At 31.6% G+C, this 23573-nt stretch overlaps 2 protein-coding genes and 1 non-coding gene across 3 annotated transcripts; 2 read left to right on the top strand and 1 right to left on the bottom strand.

The window, feature by feature from the left end:
• Window positions 1–10854: 10854 nt before the first annotated feature.
• On the top strand, window positions 10855–18852 carry LOC148205672 (serine/threonine-protein phosphatase PP2A catalytic subunit). Its single transcript, XM_088103662.1, has 11 exons — window positions 10855–11130; window positions 13507–13563; window positions 13740–13823; window positions 14553–14624; window positions 15240–15311; window positions 15692–15732; window positions 16686–16752; window positions 17741–17932; window positions 18023–18112; window positions 18193–18300; window positions 18403–18852. The coding sequence occupies exons 1-11, from the start codon at window positions 11044–11046 to the stop codon at window positions 18466–18468; spliced, it is 936 nt and encodes a 311-aa protein (XP_087959788.1). The 5' UTR covers window positions 10855–11043; the 3' UTR covers window positions 18469–18852.
• Window positions 18853–20094: 1242 nt separating this feature from the next.
• On the bottom strand, window positions 20095–23406 carry LOC148205671 (uncharacterized). The gene is made up of 3 exons (XM_088103661.1): window positions 23199–23406; window positions 21538–21921; window positions 20095–21087 (listed from the first exon to the last, which is right to left on the bottom strand). Exons 1-3 carry the CDS (start codon window positions 23371–23373, stop codon window positions 20378–20380), a joined length of 1269 nt encoding a protein of 422 aa, XP_087959787.1. The 5' UTR covers window positions 23374–23406; the 3' UTR covers window positions 20095–20377.
• A 95-nt stretch (window positions 23407–23501) lies between these two features.
• TRNAG-UCC (transfer RNA glycine (anticodon UCC)) lies at window positions 23502–23573 on the top strand. The gene has a single exon. It is a non-coding gene; the product is annotated as a tRNA-Gly (tRNA).

Raw genomic sequence — 23573 nt, 5'->3', positions numbered from 1 at the left:
TTTAGAGTCTTCCCAGTTCATGACCGTTCGGTCTTAGTAGTGCTCGGTTTTGTACTAGCATTCGGTCTTAGTAGTGCTCGGTTTTGTACTAACATTCGTCTTAGTAGTGCTCGGTTTTGTACTAGCACTCGGTCTTGTATTATCATTCGATTGAATATAGCGTTCGGTCTAGTTATAGTTTTCGGTCTTGACCTAGTGTTCGACCTAGATAAAGTATCTGGTATAGTCTAAGTTCTCGGTCTCACACTAATACTCTGTTTGTATTGGTGTTCGGTCTTAACTATATTCAGCCTCTTATGGACCTTATCTGTTAATGATCTTTCGGTCATGTTTTAGTGTTTGGTCTAAGCTCTAAAGTGTTCGGTCTAAGTTATAGGTGTTCGGTTTAGCCCTAGTGATTTGGTTATTATAGTGTTCGGTCTCATAGTAGTATTCGGTCTTACATTAATGTTTAACTGTATTCGGCCTTACGTTAGATTTAGATCCTTAATAGTGTTCAGCCACTTCTTCAGCCTTACCTATTATAGACCGTTCGGTCCTATTCTTTGGGGTAGTGAGAAACCGTTCGGTCTCCAACGTACGCAACGTGTTCGGTCTTGCATGCGGTTTCCATTGTTGTTTGATAACTTATTTAAATTCAGTTATATGAACATGCTATGTATGAATAATGAAGTGGATGTTTTTATAAAGGATTATGTTTCAACTGGTATGAAAGAGAATTCCAAGAAGGAATGTCTCAGTGATGGGTTATCAAAGTGGTGGTAAAGTATGAATGTGGACAGCGAAATCCACGACGTTGTTGGTCGATTTCGGCAAGCGTACCGAATCGTTCAAGTAATAAACCGGTAAGACCAGGTATCATTTTCCCAAGAGACTCGTAATACTAGAGAATTGTGCGATTAACAACTCATATAGACTCAAGAACATAACATCAATTTACAAACAAGTGCAAAAAGATAAATTCACAAGTAATTACAAGGTTGGACTTTGGTATTGAAGGCACTTGGAAATGGAAAAGACTAGAAATGGTATGAAATGACATTGTTAAGGTTAGTTTTCACCAATGCACTCTTGTGTATAACTAATTTCATCTCCTCTCTATCAATTTACTAAAGTCAATCCACTAAAACACTCTAGCCCTAATCCCTTAGGTGAAAGAGCCTAGGTTTTCCTTATCAAACTCCAATCTCTTGGACAATCTAACAAGCAAACCCGCATTAAGAGCTAGGATCTAAGACAACATGTGAATCATCTTCCATCCCTAGAATCAATGACCACAAGGACTCTTATTTCAGTTCAAGATTTCATCTTACGTCCCCATAATCCATGAAACCCCAAAATCAAGTCATGAACGTCCCCATTACATGCAAGCTTTAAGATCGCAAACAAGAATACTAGCAATTGATAGAAAAGGCATATATATAATCAAATCATTCAACAATTACACAAGAATTCAAAGGCTACAACTAATCCCAACAAGATGGGTTTGGCTCTCCATTCCCATGGAGAGCCTTTAAGCTTACAAAATGGCCATGGAAGAAGATGAAAAACCCAAGAGGAAGAAGGGAGTGTTCCCACGAACCCTAGCAGCCCTCCAAGCTCTCCTCTGAGTGAAATCGTGCCTCCAAAGAACCAAATACCCTTTCCCCTTCACGTTTTAGGGTTAAATAAGCTGGATCTGACACATCAGCAAAAGTCGCGCCCGGCGCCCCCTCAGTCGCGCCCGGGCCTGAAACTCTCTGGAAAGTCACGCCCGGGCGCCCCATTTCTCACGCCCGGGCGCGACCAGCACGCAGAAACTGGCTTCTGTGCAGGTGGCGCTGGGCGCCCCTGACCCAGGGGGGCCCGGGCCTGACTTTTCAGCACTGCATCATTTTCACTTTTTCCGCAGATCTGCTTGCTTCTAGTGGTTGGTTCAGCTTTAGACATTATTGGAGACTCTTCCAAGCTCATTATTAGCTACAAAATAAGGGATTATCGATGAAAGTACATCAAAGTAGCCATAAACACAATTATTCAGAAAACAAGACAAAAGAAGAGGATTTAACAAGTTATAAGTTAGAAAGGAGTTGATTTTGCTACTAAATTGATGCTTAAATAATGGTAAAATTTAGCATTATCAACGTTCATCCTAAAATTCTAGTGATTACCAATTCTCAAGTAGAGATGGGTAAGTCATGTCGTGAGAATAGTAGGAGGCCCTAGCCTAGGGGGAACCTACGGTGAGTGATAACGGGCTAACCTCGTGTGACAACTGATGAGTTTCCAGTTACTACACCCACGAGTGCATGAACGACCATAACTACATATTCATACTAGTCTGGACGGTCAAGTTAAAGTGGTCGGTCAATATGTGTTCATATGCTTTATACATATGTATGATTATCTGATCTATTTGTTTGAATCGTATGCTCACATGACTATTAAATTTCACTAGCTTACCCTTCTTTTCTATCTTGTATATGTTGTATATGTTGTTCGTTCGGTATTCCTTTTTGCAATGATCATCCTGTGAGTGTGAGCAGAGGATGATGAGGGTTCTTTGGAGCAGACGCCGGATGGAGAGGACCCAGCTGCTTAGACTAGGGCTGTTCGGTCTTGTGTATAATTTTGTAGGGACCGTTTGGTCATGTATATAGTTTTGTGTTAGGATAAAATTTTGTAAAGTTTTAAATTTTTGGTTATTTTAGGATAACTGTAAGTTAACTTTATTTCCAAAAATTATTTTATATTATTATTATGTGATGACTCTTATATATAATTTTCACCTATTTTTTTATGTTACATTATGTAAATTTGAAATCGCAAACAAAAAAAGTTAACTCTTATTAATGGAAAATATGTTGGATATGTTTTCTTATGTCAAAAATAATCCATGTAATCCAATATGGTATAATAATGTCAACTGTGATTACAGTGCCTATCTATCTATATATATATATATATATATAAATCAATCTTATATAAATAAAAATCAACACATGAATCTAAACCTAGAATATTCAATAAAAAGTATTATTAACGCTTTTCACAATATTTGTATTAAGGATGTTTTATCAAATATTGATACTTAACTATTATAAACATTTAAGGTATCCAAACTCAGAGTTCATGGTTCATAGTAAGTTAAAAGTGTATATATAATATTAGTGTACATGCATATATTTCATATATGTAATATTTTCCACAACCTTTTATATTAATAAATTCATAATCAAATTAATATATGTGTCACAAGGTGACTTAAACAATCACATTCAAAACTTATCATTTATCACTGCACTAAGTATATAACATACACCAATGTTTAAATAGTTTATATAGTTAAATTAATTATATAATTTATAAGAGAGTCAATTCAAAAAACAAATTTTATTAAAAAATTATCTTAAATGCTTAATGTTTTATGTTCTTTTTAAACTAAAATTCATTCTCTTCCCAATGTCTTAACAAGTTAAACATGTATAAAAGAATAATTATATTATACACATATGCAGAAATTAGTATAAATTAAAATGATAATTTCTGTGAAGATATAGAAAATTGAGTATGACAAGTAATATGATGTTCTACATAATAAAATTGACTTATTTTAATATTAAAAGTTCAAAAATACAGATAGAAGTTTAGTTAGTAAGTTTTATTATCTAAAATATATTATTTCTCTAAAACATGTCCCTTGAGAATTTTTTACCATTTCTCTAAGTCTTCTCATGCCTTATTCATCATAGAGTACCTAAGTGATCACTACGACAAAGTCTTTAACTCTGTCCGATCAATTCTTGCATAAGAGTTAGTTTTTGTTTTTCTCTCTGGTTTAGTACTTTTCTTATGCATGTGAGCTTTTGGTCAGCACATGTGTTCTCTGAGTCCTCTATAGTACTTTTTGTTTATCAATGGTCCTAATGACGTACTCGGATCATGCTTATGTGGTTTGTAGTAATAGATAGAGTCCCTTGAGCTGAGGGAGTCGTTTTATGTCTCTTAGAGCAACTTGAGCTTTTAACAGATAAGGAAAGTTAAATACCATTGCTCTTGAGTTCTAATGTAATCTTATTAGTGTGTGCATGATTAATGATTGTGATTTATTTGGAATTAATGTTTGATTTGATTTTATCATTGTGAAAATTTGTTTAAGATTTATAATAGAATGTAGTTTGACATGTTTGAAATTGTCTAAAATTGGTGGTATAATATACATATTTTTGCTGGGATTGATGTTTGATAGTGCACTTGTGTTGTCGATCAGTGGATGAAATTAGGTATTGATTATTTGATATTAGTGTTGAAATATGTTGTTTCCAAAATGAATGTATTTATAGAATTAATTTGGCTTGGTTGAGTTGATAAAACTAAGTTTATAGTTGTTTAAACAAATTGGTATTCTCTTGAACACTAAAACACATATTTGGATAAGTCTTTGAGTTAGGAATACTAATTTGGTCACTGGATTTGGTACTTGGTTCATCATATCAAAGTTTGAGAATGTGTAGTTTATTGGTATGACGTTGAATGCTACTTTTGCAACTGAGTGGTCCAAAGTGCAAATGGTCTGGCATTGAGCAGTGGTAAGGTAGTGCCGAGTGTCAATTACCATTGTAGGTCTATAACTTAATTTACTGATAATTCACTGAGCGATAGGTTTCTAGTGCTAAATGAAAGAAAGTGCAAGAGCTTTGGCGCTGAGCGCTAGACTTGGCACTGAGTGTTCCCTGTTGCAAAGCTAGTGCATGTTTTGTGTGTACTAATTCCTGTTTTGCTTGAAGTGGTTTAAAATGAATTCAATGCATGCTTATTTGGAATTGGGAATGATTCATGGATTGTAAATATGGTTTTGATTATGTAAGGCATGTGGTGTGAGAAGAATTTCCAAGAGATTGTAATGGTGCTCTTTAGTGTATGTATTGATGTATGGGTTTCGTATTTGGGATTATCCTGACACTTTAATAACCATTGAGTCTCAAGTAGATAAGGGTGTGATATGTTGTAAAGAGTAGCAGGAGGTCCTTAGTCTAATGACTTTTTTTGGCCACAAATATTTGACGGATTAACCTTGTGTGTGGTAGCTTGAGTGATCAAGTTGTCCCACCACACATAAGTGATGGACCCTTAGAGTTTGGTATTAATACATGTATTCAGACGGTGAAGTCTAGAGGCAATGAGTATACTTATGATTTGTTTGATTTAAGAGTGTTTAATGTTATATTCATAACTTAATTGTATGAATGTTTCTTTGGTAAAATTAGCTTACTATTTTGTTTTTGTTTGTTTGTATGATTATATTTCTCTTTTGCAATGATCACTTTAATGGTGTGAATAGAGGAAAAAGTTTTAGTTGAACAGGTGTTGGATGACGAAGGTACAAATGCATACAATATAAGTAATTTCATGTGTATATTTGATGTTTTATAAAACTCTATTAAAACCTTTAGCTTCAATATAGAGTAGGTCTTAATATTAGAATATCGTTGTATATAAAGTTGGTGTTATAGTTATGATCAGATAACCGTAATAACATTTTATATATTTTCTTTTAAGTTAACTATTATTTCTTATTAAATATGTGATGCTCTATAGTGACGTTAAAACGGATGTTACAATTTTACTCTTTCATCAAAAGTTAAACTTCTATATAGATTTTTTTTTTACATACAAATCTACAATTTTTATTATTCACTGTAATTAAAATTTCAAATTCAACCTAAACTTGAATAGAAAACATTCTATTAATTACTCACTACCTAAATAAATTTAAAATACACAAATATCTTTCTTATCTGAAATTTAATTGTACGACATTGTTGTGAGAAAGTAGTGAGAACTCCAAATCATAAACTTAGTTGCCACATATCCGTCCAAGCAATTTCAAATTTTAATGAAGAGCTAAACCAATTCCTAAGATAGTTTTTTTCAATTGGAAAAAAATGATAAAACACAAATACTAATATAAGAATGAATTAATAGATATTTTAGAATAAAACTTCTTGTTATTTAATTGGGTAAAGAATATCCTAAGAAGTGAGATATTGTATATATAAGAATTGATTGTGAAATACATGAAAACATGGAAAGAGAGGAATGAAGGAGAAAATAGTCAATATCATGCAAAAGAAAATTAAAAAAAAAGTGGGTCTAACTTAGTATTTTTCCCCCACTATTTCTTCTCATAAAAATAGTTTATGGAAACATTTATTGTGATAATCCAGAAAATTTAGTCTTAAGAGTCACTATGGTGTTTAAATAATGAGACTATATTATTTTAATATTAAAGTAATTAAAAGTATAAATAAAAATTTCATTAAGGGTTTTATTACTCAAAACGCAAACTATTTCTCTAAAAATTGTTCTTTGAGTCTCCATTGCCTTTTCTTTTCAAAATCCAACCACATAATCATATTTTTGAAGATCATGAAGTGCTTAGTTGATCGCGACAACAAGATCTTCATCTTTATCCAATCGATTCTCTTAAAAGAGTAAGTTAATTTCTATTATTTTTCTTTAGTTGTATTCTCTCTTTCATGCATGTGAACAATCTTATGTCGCATGTGTCTCCTTAGCTTTATGGTATGTTCTCTATTGATTAGTGGTTCTAACCACATACCATGATCATGATTTCATGATCTGTAGGTGTAGATAGAGTTATGTGAGCTGAGGGAGTGGTTATTGGTGTCTTAGAGTTGTTGAGGCTTCCAATCAGGTAAGGAAAACTAATTGTGTGTTTATAAAGTCTTAGTAAGTTGTTAATTTGTTTTGATGTGCTTTATTTGAAATGAAATTGAATTGGTGTGGTATTGAAAAGATAGCTTGCTGAAATATGATATTATGATAGTATGAGTGCTTGAAGTTGAACTAAATGTGTGTTATATGAGTTAGAAGAACTTTGATGTAAATGATTGTTGATTGTTGACTTTTTAAATCACTCGAGATGAGATTATAAGGTCATAATTAATTGAAGTCCATTGTTATTTCTTGATGTAGTTAATAAAGTTGAGTTTTGGGTTGTTTTTGGCCTACTTTATGGTTTTGACAAGTGAAACTTTAAAGGAGCGAATTTGAGAAGAAGCTAAATGTTTGAGCTCTGTTTTTGAGTCATTTTTTTACTTGTTTAGCCACTTAAATCACTAAAATCTGATTTGTAACTCGTATAAGTTAAGTTGGGAGCTTCTGAGTTGTTCGTTTAATCTGTTGAGGCTAATTCCTAGCCAAATAAGCAAATTGGTACTCAATTTTAGTTATAAACATGTTTTGAATAAATTGTAGTGTTAAAGATATCAATTTGATCATTCGGGTAGGTTTGTGAATACAACCAAATCATAAATCAAGGTTTTTCATCTTTTGGTATGACACTCAACGATAGTCAACGATGCCCAAGCAGTAGAAAGCCGAGAGGTTTGATGCTCAGTGGTACAGAGGTGGCACTCAAGCGTTATTTTTGCGAGTAGAATGACGCTCAATGATAAGAATGTGCCGCTCAACGCCAAGAGCCTTTGCAAAGCTTTTCTTCTTGCAGTTTTTCTTGCTTCAATGGTTTTTTCCAATATTCGTTTTGGCATATAAGCTTATTGTAAATTATCTAGATACACTCTTTAGTGTGTGTTTGTTTAAAATGTTATGTATAGTTGGTGATAAACCATGAATTCCCTGTGAATGGTAATGATGGATGTGTATTAAATTTAAGTATGTGGTAAAAGGAATTCCATGGAGAAAATCTTGAGGTCATTCTTAGTGTAATGTATTGTTGTGAGGGCTCCAAAATGGTGGAATGTTTCTGACACTCCAATAACCACCCAATCTCAAGTTGAGAGGGATGATTATGTGGTGAGGAATAGCAGGAGATCCTTAGCCTAAGGTTATTTTGACCATAGGTGTTTGATGGATTAACCTTGTGTGATAGTTTGTTGTTTTACCACACATATGCATGTCCCTTAAGAGTTCGACACTAATACATGTATCCAAATGATCAAGTCTAGAGTCTAGATATATGTATGTGGATTTGGTTTATGATGGACTTTGAGAATGAAATTGTTATATTCTGAATTGATTGAATGACATGTTTGAGTCTTTTAAAATTAGTTTATCTTGTTGCTTGTGTTTTTTTGTTTTTGTGTGAATCTTTCTCTTGGCAATGATCACCTATTTGGTGTGAGCAGAGAAAAATATTTTAGTGAAACATGTGCTCGGTGATGCAAATGTTGACAATTAGATAAAGTCATTTAACTTATTTTCAATGTTTTTAAATAACCTTAGTTCTTTTATAGTTATATTTTAGATAATTGTAATTATATTTTATGTCTTTTTTTAGTTAACTATTCTTTACTTTTATTTATAGAAGATCTTATGATTAACTATAACTATTCTTTATTTTTATTTATAGAAGATTCTATGATTGACTATATTTTTTTGATGTTACACTTATCTAAAATTTTAAGATATAAAGACATTGTCCATTATTGATATTATTTGAAATAACAAAATATATAGACTAATTCTAATACTCTACCCTTAATTCTATTCAAACTAGTTTTGTAAAGTTAAAATTTTGTATGAAAAAATTAAAAATGGTAAGTTTTAAAAATTCTAAAATTATAATTAACTTTAAAAGTTAAGAAGACATTTTTTAATTTATACTTCAAAATATTAAAATTTAAATAATAATATAACTAATCTGAGTAGAAAAATAATAATAATAACATCAATATTATAATAAAAACATTGATAAAATTTATAATCTATAATAGTATATAATAAAGATTTGTTGGTTTATATAAACTATTTTTCTATTTTACATTTAATAATACTTTAATGTCATATATGATATAAATTTTAATAACACTTTAAAGTCATATTAAACAATTTTAATGAAATAATTTTATTATATAAAAAAAAAGAAATTAAAATTCTTGGAGCATATAGAGAATACAGAAAGTGACCTCACTTCTGGCAAAAAAAAAAACATCTCTCTACCTTCTGCATCTAACTACATTTTTTCTATCACAGCATAAATTTAATAAATGTGCAATACATTATGTTTAATTATCTTATTTTTATATAATAATAAAATGACAACATAGTGAATAAAAATGAACATAGAGGGTGTTTTGTTAATATATAATTTTTAATGATATATATAAAAGGATTTCCTGTTTAGCACACATTATATATTTCTATTTTATTTTTAATTTCATTTTAGTACTGGAAAACAAAAAAAAAATAAATAAATTAGGTAATTATACACATAGATTCAAAAACACAATATATGCTACATAATATTTTTTCTTATGTAATTACTTATCATTGTTAATTTTTTTTTCTTAAAAAAAATATAAGGATAAGAGGTGCTCTTTTTTTATTAATAACACACAATAAGGATTCTTCTATTTTATATACAAAATTTATATTTTCATTTTACCCTTAATTATATTTTGAAATAGAAAACATAAGCCATTAGTTAAATAGAAATCATACACATTTTAATTGTTTCACAGTATATTTTTTTTCATGGAGATTTTTAATTTAGTTATCTTTGAAAAAATATTTTATTTCAATTATCAATTATATATTTATATCACAATATATAAAAATAACTCTCATATTTTATGTATATATTTATACATCTTAGTCTTAATTATATTTTAATTTTAAGAAAACAATATAAAATATTATTGTTGTAGATATAGTTGCATACATTATTATCACTCCACACTAATATTTTTTCATACAAATATATAATTTAATTGTTATTTAAAAATTATTTTTATTTAAATTATAAATCACATATATTAAATATGAAAGTAGTACAAATGTTTCATTTGAATAAATTTATAAATTAATATAAATATTAATTTTAATCCCATTTAAATAAGACACAATAGTATAATACGTGAACCCACCGAGTATGAATACTAACAATAAAAAATCATTATAATAGGAACAAAATTCTAATAAATTGAAAGTTAATTTTATATATATTTTATTTTAATGTAATATACAAATTAAACCGTGTTTAATAAAAATATTACAAATTAAATCCTATATACCTTTATCGATATTTTTTTTTCAATATAATTTTTAGTTTATCCTCGTTATGATTATATTTCTAAAAAAATATAAACTCAATAATAAAAATGGCACTTTTTCTTATTTCTATTCTAATAAAAAAACTTGATTTTTACTTGAGTTTTTGTATGAGTGCACAAATTCATTTTTCCTTTTTAAAAGTATAAAATTAAGTTACATTTTAAGTGTTTACAACAACAATTTTTTTACTAAATTAAAATTTATTTTAATAACCTTTAGATAGATCCAATGTCAGGGTATCATGGTGTATCCTTTATCCCAAAATTTAAATTAGTTTGGAACAACAGGAATTCATCTTAGTTATTTTGTAAACTATTCATGTGATTAAAAAAAAAATCTATCTCAAACATATTAAATTATACTTATTTTATTTTTAACTATATATTTACCTTTTTAATTGTGTGGCCCTTTTAATTGTCTTTCTTTTATCTCAATTTAAAATGATTTTTTTTATAATTTAAATATTTAAGGATTAAAAACAACATACATTAGAATATAAAATATTTATCATAAACTAAAATTATAATGTATATATTTTGTTGGTGAAGACATAAATTTTCTACAATCCTAAAAATCTAAAATATTAATTAAACAACAAAGAAATATAAAATTACTATTGGGAGTTGGTGCATTTTAATTAAAAGAACTTTGCAATATTTAAAATCAAAATGTGAAGTTCCAATATGTAATTTCAATTTTGCCCTCAGAAAAAAGGAGTGGTTATCGAACAAAACGAGCATACGGAAGCCTCCAATGCTTTGGTTTCTTCACCACCACCATCTTTCACCTCTCTCTCTCTCTCTCTCTCTCTCTCTCTCTCTCTCAAACCAGAAACAATAAACACAAAGGAAAAAGGCAAAAGGGGTTTTCCTAGTGAGATCTAGGGTTTCCATCGATTCGGTGAGAGGATATTCATCAAACGATCTCGGTAAGCCAAGGCAAGGTTAGGAGGTGGAGTATTAGAGCATGGATTCGGTGCCTTCGAATTCACATGGAAACCTCGATGAGCAGATTTCTCAGCTCATGCAGTGCAAACCCTTGTCCGAGCAAGAGGTAATGTTCAGATAGTTTTATTTATTTTTTCTTTCTGAATTTTACTAATTTTTTAAGCAAATGTCAGGCCGATCGAGATAATTTCTTCTAGTTTCTCATCGCTTTTGTGTCTTTTGTTCAAATTGCTTCCTTAGCATCGATCCAGGGATATTGTAATGAAATTTGAACATGTTTTTCTTTGGTGTAATGTGTCTTCTCATGGAATTGTAATGGTGTCTAGAATGAGTCTTTTGTTTGAGAATTCCTTCAGATTTGGAAGATTTTTCGCTAGTTATTATAGGTTTTGAATTTATTTTGAGCATATCATTTCATTGTGGTTTGTCAGTTTTAGTCCTAAATCTATTGGTGACCATTAACTTAGATGTTTCTGCATTTAAGGAGCCTATATTGTTAGCATTGGCTTAGGATTATTTGAAATTGAGGAAAACATACATTTTTATATTCTTGTGTATTGTATGGTTTTATGAGAAAAGCAGGCTGACTGGATTCATACCTTAGGGAGGGGAATAAGTGCTATTGAATGAATACTTCCTCCCATTAACTCTGCAAGTTAAGAACAGTGATCCTGATTTTGTAAGAAATAGAAAATACAAGATGTGTTTTCATCACAGTAAGTTAGGGTAATTGGATTTGTTCCTAGTTTGCTGATTCTGGGAGTTGTGTGTACGAGTTATGATGGCACTATGCTAAATGAGAAGTTAGTCTTCCCTTTTTGTCTTTGTTTTGTTGGAATTCTATTATGAAGAAATTTAGGTTTAGTTTTTGGGAATGTTATCCAAGTCATGGCTACAACGACATTAAGCATGATGCATGATGTTTGTCTTATTTTCATACAATTAGAAAAAGGGTGTATTTAATGGCAGGATTAATTTGTCTCCTTGCACTTGTAGAGTGTCTGCAAAACTGGAGGGAAATAGATAGAGCAGTTGAATGCGCTGGTTAATAATTAATGACCAAAAATTCCTTACTGCTTTGTCCTACTGCCTATCTTGTGAAGCATCTATTAGTCAAGTTAGACATTTCCAATTAGTTCTACTTTCATTTTGTTATTCACACATGTAATTGTATTTGATGGGTGGGATGTAGGGAATCAAAAGAAAGTGCTATCTAGGATTTTGTGGGTTCAGAGCAATTTCCAATTTTTTTCAAAGTTAGTAGCAACAACCTGCTATTGTGGTGATGTGGGGTTAGAGGATCCTCTAGTCGCTTTAATCGCAATGTCGTGTTGTGTTTTTGCTTCTCACAAACCATGGATGAGGTCATGTCCATTCTCAGACAAATTCACATCTCTAGAAGCCACTATTTGGAACATGATGAAATCCTTGTGTTTTTTTTATCTACCTTTCTTATTACTGCAACTGATTTTTGGGAATTCTATTTTGTGATTTTGAAATTTAAACTCATTTTTTTTTCTGAATCAAAGGGATTTTAGGTTTTCAAACATGATCTCTCCACCCACTATAAAAAATTGCTATATCGTCTTTGTGGTTGGCCACTCCATGCTGGCATTTGTGAAGTATTATTATGGTCCAGACATGATTTATGGCTAATCCTGTTCCTTTTTTAGCAAACTCAGCCCCTGTTTTCACCTTTTTTGTCTTTGATCTGTTGCCTCTGTATTGTATAACTTCTGCTTATATCCAGACTGACTTTTGATGATTTGATGAAGATGCCTCTCATGATATTTTCATAAACTTGCCTTGAACTTTTGTAATTTTTTATTTTCAATATTGCACTCAAAATCTTCACCATGGAAGTCACCTTCCTTCAGACTATTCTGCTACAGCATCATTCTTATCCACTATCTTGCATTTTGTAGATGGCCACTTCACAGATCTATACTGCATTAACAACACTTTGTTTTTGGGGAAAAATGTCCTCCAAACTGAACCAATCAATTTTTCCTATTTGGGAACAAATCAATTTGGTTCCAATTGGACAACTAAACATAAACAATCACTCCCAACCAGTTTGTTTTGTTTTGAAATAATGATCCACCTTTACCTTTTCTAGTCTGTGGCCAAATTAACATCATATTGGCTATAACAAATTTCTGATAGAAAAGTCACGTAAATTGTATATCTAGCTTCATTACTGACTCTCTGACTCCACATATCTACGTATATTTTCATCTCTCAATCTAAAATAGAATGCGTGCAATCTTTATTGAATATATGATTTAGGATGATTTGCTTTCATAAAAGAAAACCAAAAGATGCAGAACATAAATTATATTGTGGTTATTTTATTTTATTTTATTCTATTAATTGTTCGATTTTACTCTACTCTCTGTAAATAGGCTTGACATTTAGAGTGTCGTGATTCCTTTTTATTTAGTGATCCCACTTTTATTCCGTGCTGCACTTGTGTATGCAGGTAAGGATCTTGTGTGATAAGGCAAAAGAGATTTTGATGGAAGAGAGCAATGTGCAGGTCTGTCTAATTTTTATAATTTATGTCAGCATGTTTTAGTTTATACTTATTTGCTTTTCAGGTTAGGGGATTTTTCTTTGATTTATGAGTTTCTTTATAGGACTTTAACACATGATGTTTTTTGAATAAATTAAAAAAAAAAACTAAAAGGATTTTTCATTTACCTATAATTGCAGCCTGTTAAAAGTCCTGTTACAATTTGTGGTGATATTCATGGGCAGTTTCATGATCTTGCAGAGCTTTTTCGCATTGGAGGAAAGGTATTTTTTTTAATGATAGTTGGTTATTCAACATTTATCTATTAAATTTATGTTGACTAGATCATATAGATTTTATTTATAAGTTTGTGATAAATAGTACTTGGAATTCAGGAAATTCTTTGTGGCTTTCACGTTGTATTGTGAAATTAAGTTTGATTTGTTTCTTATGTCATAGTAAAACACTCTTAATTAAATGTTTACAATAGTGTGGTCCTTCCAGTTGCCAGATGCTGTATTTTAATTTGGAATTTGGCTAGCAGCAATACAATAGAAAATTTCTCTGAGTTTCTTAGTCTCAAAAGATTAGTAGATCCACTCTTAAATTTGCATGCATGTAATTAGGGAGTATTATTGTGCTTGGGTTTTTATTGGAAATGGTAATATACTGGATGGAAAGTCATGAAACACTCGTGCAGTTTGATCTGATTCTTATTTTCTAATGCAGTTGCCCCAAAGTTTTATTTTTATTTGAGAAACATGCTAAATCAATTTCATTACTCAGCTTCTCACTATCTTATTTGAAATTTGAAAACAAATTTATTCTTGTGTTTATTTTTTTCTTGGGTGAATCGTTATTTTTAACCCCTCTTTGCGCATACATACATATATATATATATATATATATATATATATATGAGGTTGTGTGTGTGTATTTCTTTTCTTGCTTCTAGTTGAAATATGAAATTTATTGATTACATACTGATTTCTAGTCACTATTTTTGTTGGTAGTGTCCAGATACAAATTACTTGTTTATGGGAGACTACGTTGACCGTGGCTATTATTCTGTCGAAACTGTTACGGTAAATATGAACTATTGTACTTTATTATTTTTGAGAGTTCAACTTCATCATGGAATATTTTATTTTATTTACTTTTCATAAGTTATATGTGATTATTTGATTAGGATGTTCTATGAAATGTCATTGGTGATTTGATATCGGAGTATTTTTGTATTAGTGATTTGAATTCTGTTTAGAGGAGTAGATAATTATTTAGTTTATCAACAGCTGTTTTGTTTTTGAACATTCCTTTTGTTGGACTATAACTATTATTAGAGATCTCACATTGACTATAAATATGACCACATCATACTATGTAAGTGGGTGCAAACTTCATCTTATAAGTTAGTTTCTGTGAGATTAAGTTAGACTTAAAATGTATATAAGTGAGTGCAAACTCATCTAATAAGCCATAATTATATTATATGTGTACATAATATATTGTGTCTATTGAACATGTGGGATACCATTGTCTTACAGTAACATATAAATAAAAATCAACTTGTGGGGATATATGTATGACATTTAAACTGATTTTGTGGCACAAAGTTGATAACTGCTATTTTTTAATTGCATATTTAAGATGGTGTTTCTTTTTGTAACATTTTTGGTGCTAATTCCAAAATAATAATGCAGCTTTTGGTTGCCCTTAAAGTGCGTTATCGTCAGCGTATCACCATTCTGAGGGGAAATCATGAAAGTCGTCAGGTTTGTTTTAAAATTACGTGAACTTCCTGACAGTAGTGAATTACAGATTAGATTAAAAATCATATTTTGGCCCTTGGAGGTAGCATAGTCTGTACCAATTGAGTTCTTGACAGATTTGTCTGTTAAAATACTACTGTATTTTCATATTGCTGTGAATTGAATGCTTTACCTCCATCTTGAGGAAATCATTTAGTATCACATGAACCAAAATTGCATATAAAAATACTACACCATTAATTTCACAAAGTAGTTAGAGTTAGAACTTCTTTTAAGCAACTGACTATAGTATTGTGTACATCGTCAATTTAATAGTTTATTCAGTCTTTTCTGTATGTTTTTAGCTTTGAATGGTAATGGCTGATCTTAGCTTTCTGTTGCAGATTACTCAAGTTTATGGGTTTTATGATGAGTGCTTACGGAAGTGAGTACCTGCTAAATTCATTATTTATGGGTGCTTTTGTTTGGGATCATTTTTTTCTTTTTAGACTAAATTTTTTTATTGCTTATCCTATATTCCTTATTAGCACTGTAATCAACGTGTATTCCTTTCATGTTATCTGTTATGGATTTAATTTACCTTTTTTGGTCGTGCCACTGAGGTGATCTAAAAGTTATTATAAAAGTGGTATTCGTATTGTTATTTTTCGTTTTTAGCATATTATTAGGTAGTTATTTTCTTATTCCCCAATTGATGATATCAACAACTGCAACAACAGCCTTTATCCAACTTGGTGACATTGATGAAAAATAAAGTATTATTTATCTCTCCAATAGATAGCAAAGACTTCTACTTAGATAAACCTTCAGTATCAGAAAACATTTCGCCCTTGTAATTAAGGTTTTCACTGGCAGTTAAGTTAGGTTTTACTTGCATGCTACATGGAATTCCTGAATTAAGTAGTAAGCAATTAAAGTACTTAGGTATTTTATCTGCATCTTCATTGGTTGATGTGATTTAATAAAAATTACAAACATGATTTTAATTGCGTTCTATGGTTAAGGATTTGCATCCTCTTTAACGCTCCTTACTGACATGCTGATTCCTTGTTATGAGAAACAAACTAATTTATGGACCCTATACGAATGATGGTGGGTCCTGCCATTCTGAGTGAATAAGTTCTATATATTATATTATTATAAAGTATACCAAATTAATTTTTTTAGTGAAGCTTGATTTGGAATTCATATCGTGTTGTGGTACCATGGTCTTTTGCTGGTGTGTTTTTGTTGTCTTTTGGTGTGATTAAATTTATATAGCATTTGTTGTTTTATTCATTTTTAATCCTTTGTATATATATTTTTTTTTCTTTTTATAGCTTGCATATTTGAAGTTGTGCAGTCCTTTAGTATTGAATGTTTTTATTTGATTTGCAGGTATGGTTCTGCTAATGTTTGGAAGATCTTTACAGATTTGTTTGACTACTTTCCATTGACAGCATTGGTTAGTATACCGTCATTTCATAATGTTGGAAAGTACCATGGGATATTTTGTTAGATTCTCATTATTCTCAGGCCTATGGTAGTTTGTTTGTTTCAATGGTTGATGGTGCAATTAGTGTGCTGGCTACATGTAAGATTGTGCCATGTGGCCACATGTAATCTGCTGGAGCGGATGATCTCACAGCCCCTCAAAATTTTCCCCTGATCAGGAATCACGTGTTACCTGGTCCCTGAATGTTACTTACTGAGATTCTAGATCTAGCATAACCCATTTCTTTTAAAAAAGCACGAAGCCCCATCTCATGACAGCAATTACATCTAATTTTTAACCTTTTGATCTCGTTTGAAATCTTCTGCTCGTTTCTGTTTTTGTTCCGAAGTCATTTTGATATATTTGTGATCTATCTGACTGAAGCATGATTCTGATCTATTTGTGCTCTGCTTTCTGTGTGGAAGCAAGGGCTAGCAGAAGAAGTTTGTGGCTTTTGTGTTTCTGAAACCTAAGAAACGGGATTTTGGGCCTTTCTTTTAAAATAAAACCATTCAGTATCATCCGCATCTTGTATTTTTTATTATTACTATCAAAATATAAAATGAGATTGAGATATTAGTAGTATAATGACAAAAATATGAATTTATATGCAGCATACACATACTATGAAATTTGTAGGATCCTACAATCCTTTTTTCAATGTCACGATTGATGATCGTTAGCCCCCTTCCCTTCCTGTTCCTTAGTAGGATTTCGATTTTAACAACCTTTCCTATTTCCGTGTGCTTTTGTTCTTGGTACTCTGAATTCAGTATGATTCTTTTTAAGCTTTGTTTTTGATTTGTTTCTGAAAAAATAAGCCCCTGAAGCTTTCTCGTATTGCATTTTTTTAATTTTCATGATATGCAGCTCAATCAATTGCAGTTCCCGTATTTCAATGGATTTCGGTTTTTAAATAATTGAATGGTGCTTAAGTTTGATATGTTAACTTTGGTAGGTTGAATCTGAAATATTTTGTCTTCATGGTGGATTGTCACCATCTATTGAAACCCTCGATAACATACGTAATTTTGATCGCGTACAAGAAGTTCCTCATGAGGGACCCATGTGTGATCTTCTGTGGTCGGATCCGGATGATCGTTGTGGTTGGGGCATCTCTCCTAGAGGTGCTGGATATACCTTTGGGCAGGTAATCCAGTTTTATATCTAACAAGGTTGTACAATCTTCATTTGTCACCATTACCTTTTTTTATTGCTTACGCAAATTGCTGTTGTGTAGGACATATCTGAGCAATTTAATCATACCAATAACTTGAAGCTGATTGCTAGAGCTCACCAGCTGGTTATGGAAGGATATAACTGGGGTCATGTAAATACTTCATATCATTTAGTTTGTTTTTGTATTCATTCGTTGTGGTAAATGGATGATAAATAAGTCCCTTGTTACAGGATCAAAAGGTGGTTACTATCTTTAGTGCACCTAATTACTGTTACCGTTGTGGGAACATGGCATCAATTCTCGAGGTTGATGACTGCAAAGGACACACATTCATTCAGGTTGAGCTTTCCTTTTATTTATTAGGTGTTCCAATTATTCTTTTGCTGGTTTTGCATTAAGCAATATGTTGGATCTATTCTTAATTATATTTGTAATCTCAGTTTGAACCAGCTCCAAGGAGGGGAGAGCCAGATGTAACCAGGAGAACGCCTGATTATTTCCTATGATACTCCTTTGGTTTAGTTGCTGTTACCAGCACAGCAACTAATGCCCTGCAGTAATCTGCAAGCTCATCTACTTGTCCAAATCAGAGCCATGAATCATCTTGATACTTATATTTTCGAAGTTAGGCTTCGCTGGATGTGTTATTTAGTTGAATTATAACTGAATCTTTCCAAGAGGAAGCTGAGCAGTAGGCGATGCTATTGTGGGCATGTGTATCATTCCAGCTTGCAATGTATCAATTTTAATGTTTTTTCCCCAATTTTCCTTCTCTATTTATTTAAAACTCTTGGCCTTTCTTTTCTTAATTTAGGATTATTAAGGGGGTGGGTTTCTGTAGATGGATAATGCTTTAACATATCTTTTAATGAGTGTTTTGTGATTCTTTACCCGCCTTGTGAGTCTTGATTTTACACCAAATGAGTTTGAATTGAAAGAGAGAGAGACGCATCTATGGTGATTTTCATGATTATGATATTCATACTCGGATAGGATAACCTGAGTGAAAAATTAAATAATAGCTTTTCTAACTACCGTATGCCTTAATAAATTATTTATCCTTAAAAAAATGATCTTCTATGGTAAATCAAATGCCGTATTTTGTAAAACAATGTCTTTCGTCATATAAATTGTCGTAAATCTAACTCTGCATAAATCAAACTGAACTTGATTATCATTTAGTTTGAATAGATTGCAACAATGTCGTCAAATTGGTTCGTTCCAAGATGGGTTCTCCAGAATCTGTTCTTACCTTGAGGGGAATATTAACATAATTAGAATCTGTTATTGTGGTGACAATTTACACTAATAGACAAGTCTTCTTACGCTTGAGTTATTTGCAATTCTTTTTTTTTACTGTTTTAATTAATTACATGTTAATATTGTTTGGAGTCAACTTACTACTATTTGTAGTTGAGTTCGTTAATTAGGTAGAATTTACAAGAAGTTTAAATAAAGGCACTAAGCATGTAATAATAATAGCTATTTTATATTTCCATCCAATCATATATCTTTATGTAGGGTATTTTTGTTGACTTTTATACTAACTATAAGTCATTCCAAGATTAATTTGGATTAGTTGATAAGGTGGGCTAGATATTATAATAATTAGACAAATAATAGTATTGCTTTTGTTGTGTTTACAACAACTTGAAACAACTTACTAAAGAATTCATGCGTTCATGCTATGTTTATTAATTTTGAATTTTTTTGAATTGTTATGGTGTTCCCATGTCTAACATATTTCCTTAAAAATTATCGGTATTTAAAACTGAAAATTATCTAGTTTTTTAATGAAGAAAAGAAAATCTGATGAAAAGGGTTGGGAGAATTTTATCAAAATACGAGATACCAAATCGCGAAGAAACACAAACGCTGCGATAGACTTTTATATTTTAATATTTATAGTTTGTTTTGTATACTTACAGATTAAATGATAAAACTGATAACTTCGTATTCAAGCTGTCAGAAAATTTCTCTTAAAAGAATACATTTTCTGTTTTCAATTGTTTCACTTCAACATTAAAGTCGAATATAAATTACAAACCATCAACTTTAAATATTGAATCAGCAATATCGTTGGTACAAAAAGATATAAAATAAGTAAATATAAAAGAAATAACTAAAACATATATATAACAATAGAAAGACATAGATTGACAAAATGTGAAGTTAAATTTTGAGGTTCATTGGTTTTGGTTCCAATTACAGAGGATAAATAACTCTGATTGACTTGCTGGTTTTTTCACTGCCAGCCTCAAACAGAAGTTGTCGCCCTGGCTCTAGAAGAATCTCTTACCAGCAAGGAGGAATCCATGCATCTATAATGAGCACTATACAACAATTGGAATCATTGTACTGATGATACAATGGGTTTAAAAATTAAACCACTTCACAGGAGACACAAGTATAATGTTACATATCAGTTGGCAACTTTGAACCTAGTGCTATAGGCTTAAATGCAGCAAACAAAACAGAGATTTTACATACAAGAAATCCCATCATTCCAAATATGAGATCTTTTGGTGTTAGCATGACTTGAAGATCTCCAGAGCTATACCTTGATGCAATTACAGCCAAGCCTAGAGCCAAAGCCACACTTACTATTGGACCCTTAACTCCCCTGAATAATGCATCACTTCTACCCTTGTCACTAGTGATTAGTTCTGAAGCTGGCAATTCATCCACAGATCTCTGTAACAGAAGCAGATACAAGAAGCCTCCAACCCCACCAATCAAGAAATCAATCCCAGCATTTTCTCCAGCTGAGAATGAAGCCACAGCTGTACCAAAAAGTATAAGCATAGCATCATAAAATAACAATGAGAACTTCAAATCTGCATATTCCCTCATGCTATCTTCCTTTGAGATCTTAGGATTTGAAAGCAAGGTAGAGTCACTAAGTCCTTTGTTGAAGATGTTTGTGAGATCATTCCCTTCCAGCTCAGTCACAAGGGTAGGTCTTAATTCCAACATGGACAGATCAGTTCCCTCACCAAGCAACACATCATCAATCTGAAAGTCATACTGAAAGCCATTGTACCTTTGTAACCCATCTTCCAACCCAGACGGTTGCCCTTCACAACTAATAACCATTAAGGATACACTTCCTAGGCGCCACTGACCTGACCTTAGAGACAGAAGAAGGATGTGTTGTAAGAGAGCCTTGGTTTAAACAGGTCAATATGGTAAGAACTCATAATTCTACCACCAATTACTTCATGTTTCAAAAATAGCATAAATTGGTTGTATAGTGCTTTTAAAACTCGGATTTGCGCCTAAGATGTTAGAAGATAATATACAAGGGATGTTTAGCTCGGTACTCAAACAGATTTGTGCGCAAGAGGAGTGCTACCAAGCAACTCATTCTTTAACAATTTCCAACATACTCTATCCTATCAGTTAAAATTTATTAAAACCTATAAAATCATAAGACTAATTAAAACTAGTCTTACTAGTATTTGTCTTGAGGACAAACAAGCGTGTTAATCAAGGGCACTTTAAAATTGTAGGTCAGGGATGATGTCTACAGAAGCTTTCAATCATTCCAAAACATATCAACGACAATAATATACCTGATTCAACACTAACCCAGAGGGCCTCAAGTCTTGCAATTTTTGGACCCTCAAAAATGAATTCATCTGCAGAACCTCTTTGGAAATGAAGCATGTCAATATTCGTAATATCCCCTGATTCTGTAGAACGATCCATCATCAAACTGACAGGGATTCTTTGCAATATGGAGTTTCCATTTTTATCTATCAAGCAAAGGAGAATTCCAGCATTTAAGTCACTAATACTTGAGCCATATAAGCTGCTTGTACATAACTTGACCCTATATAAAGATTTGGATCCACCCTCCTTCAGAGATGATGAAATGTTTTCTACTGATGTATCTGTGTACACTTTCACCTCTGAGGCTGGCAAAAGATGCGAAGGCCTCGCATAGCTCCGAAAATCTGTGACGGGAACACCACAGATCGGTGAATAAAATAATCTCTTCTTCAGAACATTAGTGACCAAATGTCTACTCTAATAGTTTTCAATGAAATGGTATACCAAGAAAAGGTCTTCATTATTGAAAGATGTGTTAGTACATCATGAACATTTCCTTACCCCGTTTGGTCACAAGATCGAAATAAATTCCATTGTATGTTAGCAGAAAAGAAATCACTCAGGGAATTTAGGGAAATACTTTTTGGTTCAAAAAAAGGTGAAAAGCATTTCATGTTAGCTACCACCAAATCGTTTTGGACCCAAGAAATAAGAAACTGATTAGTTTTACCAAATTAAAAGTTGTTAAACCAAGCTTCATGTGTTTATCACTCATGCTAGAGCTAAAAAAGAAGGCGAATTTCCAGGATACTGCAGTGATTAGTAACAGCTAAATTTTGAACTTTCACTAGATACAGGAATAGGATGAAACCAAGTTACACCACACACACGTGGAAAACAAAAATCAACCAATTAGATCTATCGCAATAATCTCACACACTAAAACATCTTGCAATATGCAATCATAATTGCAGCATTAAAATGTAAAGGATTTGACTAATACTTTACCCACTAAAACAAATGACGTGACTAAAGAATAATCGATTGTGATCATAGATTGGTTGAAAATAGTGATCACAAATGCAAATCTGTGTAAAGAGTAAACCGTATCAGTCTTGACAACCAGCATATATTCTATAAATGGATACATCCTCAACATGAGATTTTTTTGCAGGATAAAATTATATAAAAAAAAAAACTATAGATCAATGGTTATGCCCTGAGATTTTATACTACCATCCAATAAAAAATAATGGTCAGTACTATTTTTAGAGTAATTATTAAAAGACAATAAACTTATATATTTGTAATTAAACAAGAAGATAAATCTACCAGTACTCAGTTTTTTCTCAGATATAATCTGATTCCCCAAACTTCAAAAGCAAAAATAGTTAATAGTTATGATCAATAATTAATATATATCAGATTACGATAAAGAAAATAGTTTATGCATGATAAATTTAACTAATATACAAATATAATAACAAGAAGAGAATTATTCAAACGTTAAGGCAATATTCTATAAGTAAATCATTGCCTTCATCAACTGAAGTGAATATAAAAAGGACAGGGGTGCTATTAAAATTTGTTAAAAGTTATGTACAGAGATTCAGTGGCATGAAGCCATGAGGTAAAAGTCCAGATTTTTAATAAAATTCTCCAGAAATTATTATGTGGGTACCTTGAAAATCAGTGGAAGACAGTTTGGCCCGAACAGAAAAACGTAAGCATCTGTTTTGGGTGAGAAGCTTTGTTGTTGAAGAAGATGATAGTTGTATGATTGTTTTCCTTTGAAGATGATGACAGTGAGATGTTGAAGCTGAAGGCATCACACTCCTCACAGGAATTCCCTCCATGCTTCTACCACCAATTCTGAAATTGCAGAGTAGAGCTGCAACCACAAATATACATTTGAAAGCACCATATAAGAAAATACAATTTATTATTGAATATAGATTAATTAAAGTGTTTTTCATATCAGCAAGCGTTTGTAGTCCAACGGTTAGGATAATTGCCTTCCAAGCAATAGACCCGGGTTCGACTCCCGGCAAACGCA

The sequence above is a fragment of the Vigna umbellata genome, chromosome 1, assembly GCF_029865625.1.
Source record: "Vigna umbellata cultivar VRB3 chromosome 1, Vumbellata_1.0, whole genome shotgun sequence".
NCBI lineage: Eukaryota > Viridiplantae > Streptophyta > Magnoliopsida > Fabales > Fabaceae > Vigna > Vigna umbellata.
This window is presented reverse-complemented; position numbering and strand designations above follow the sequence as displayed.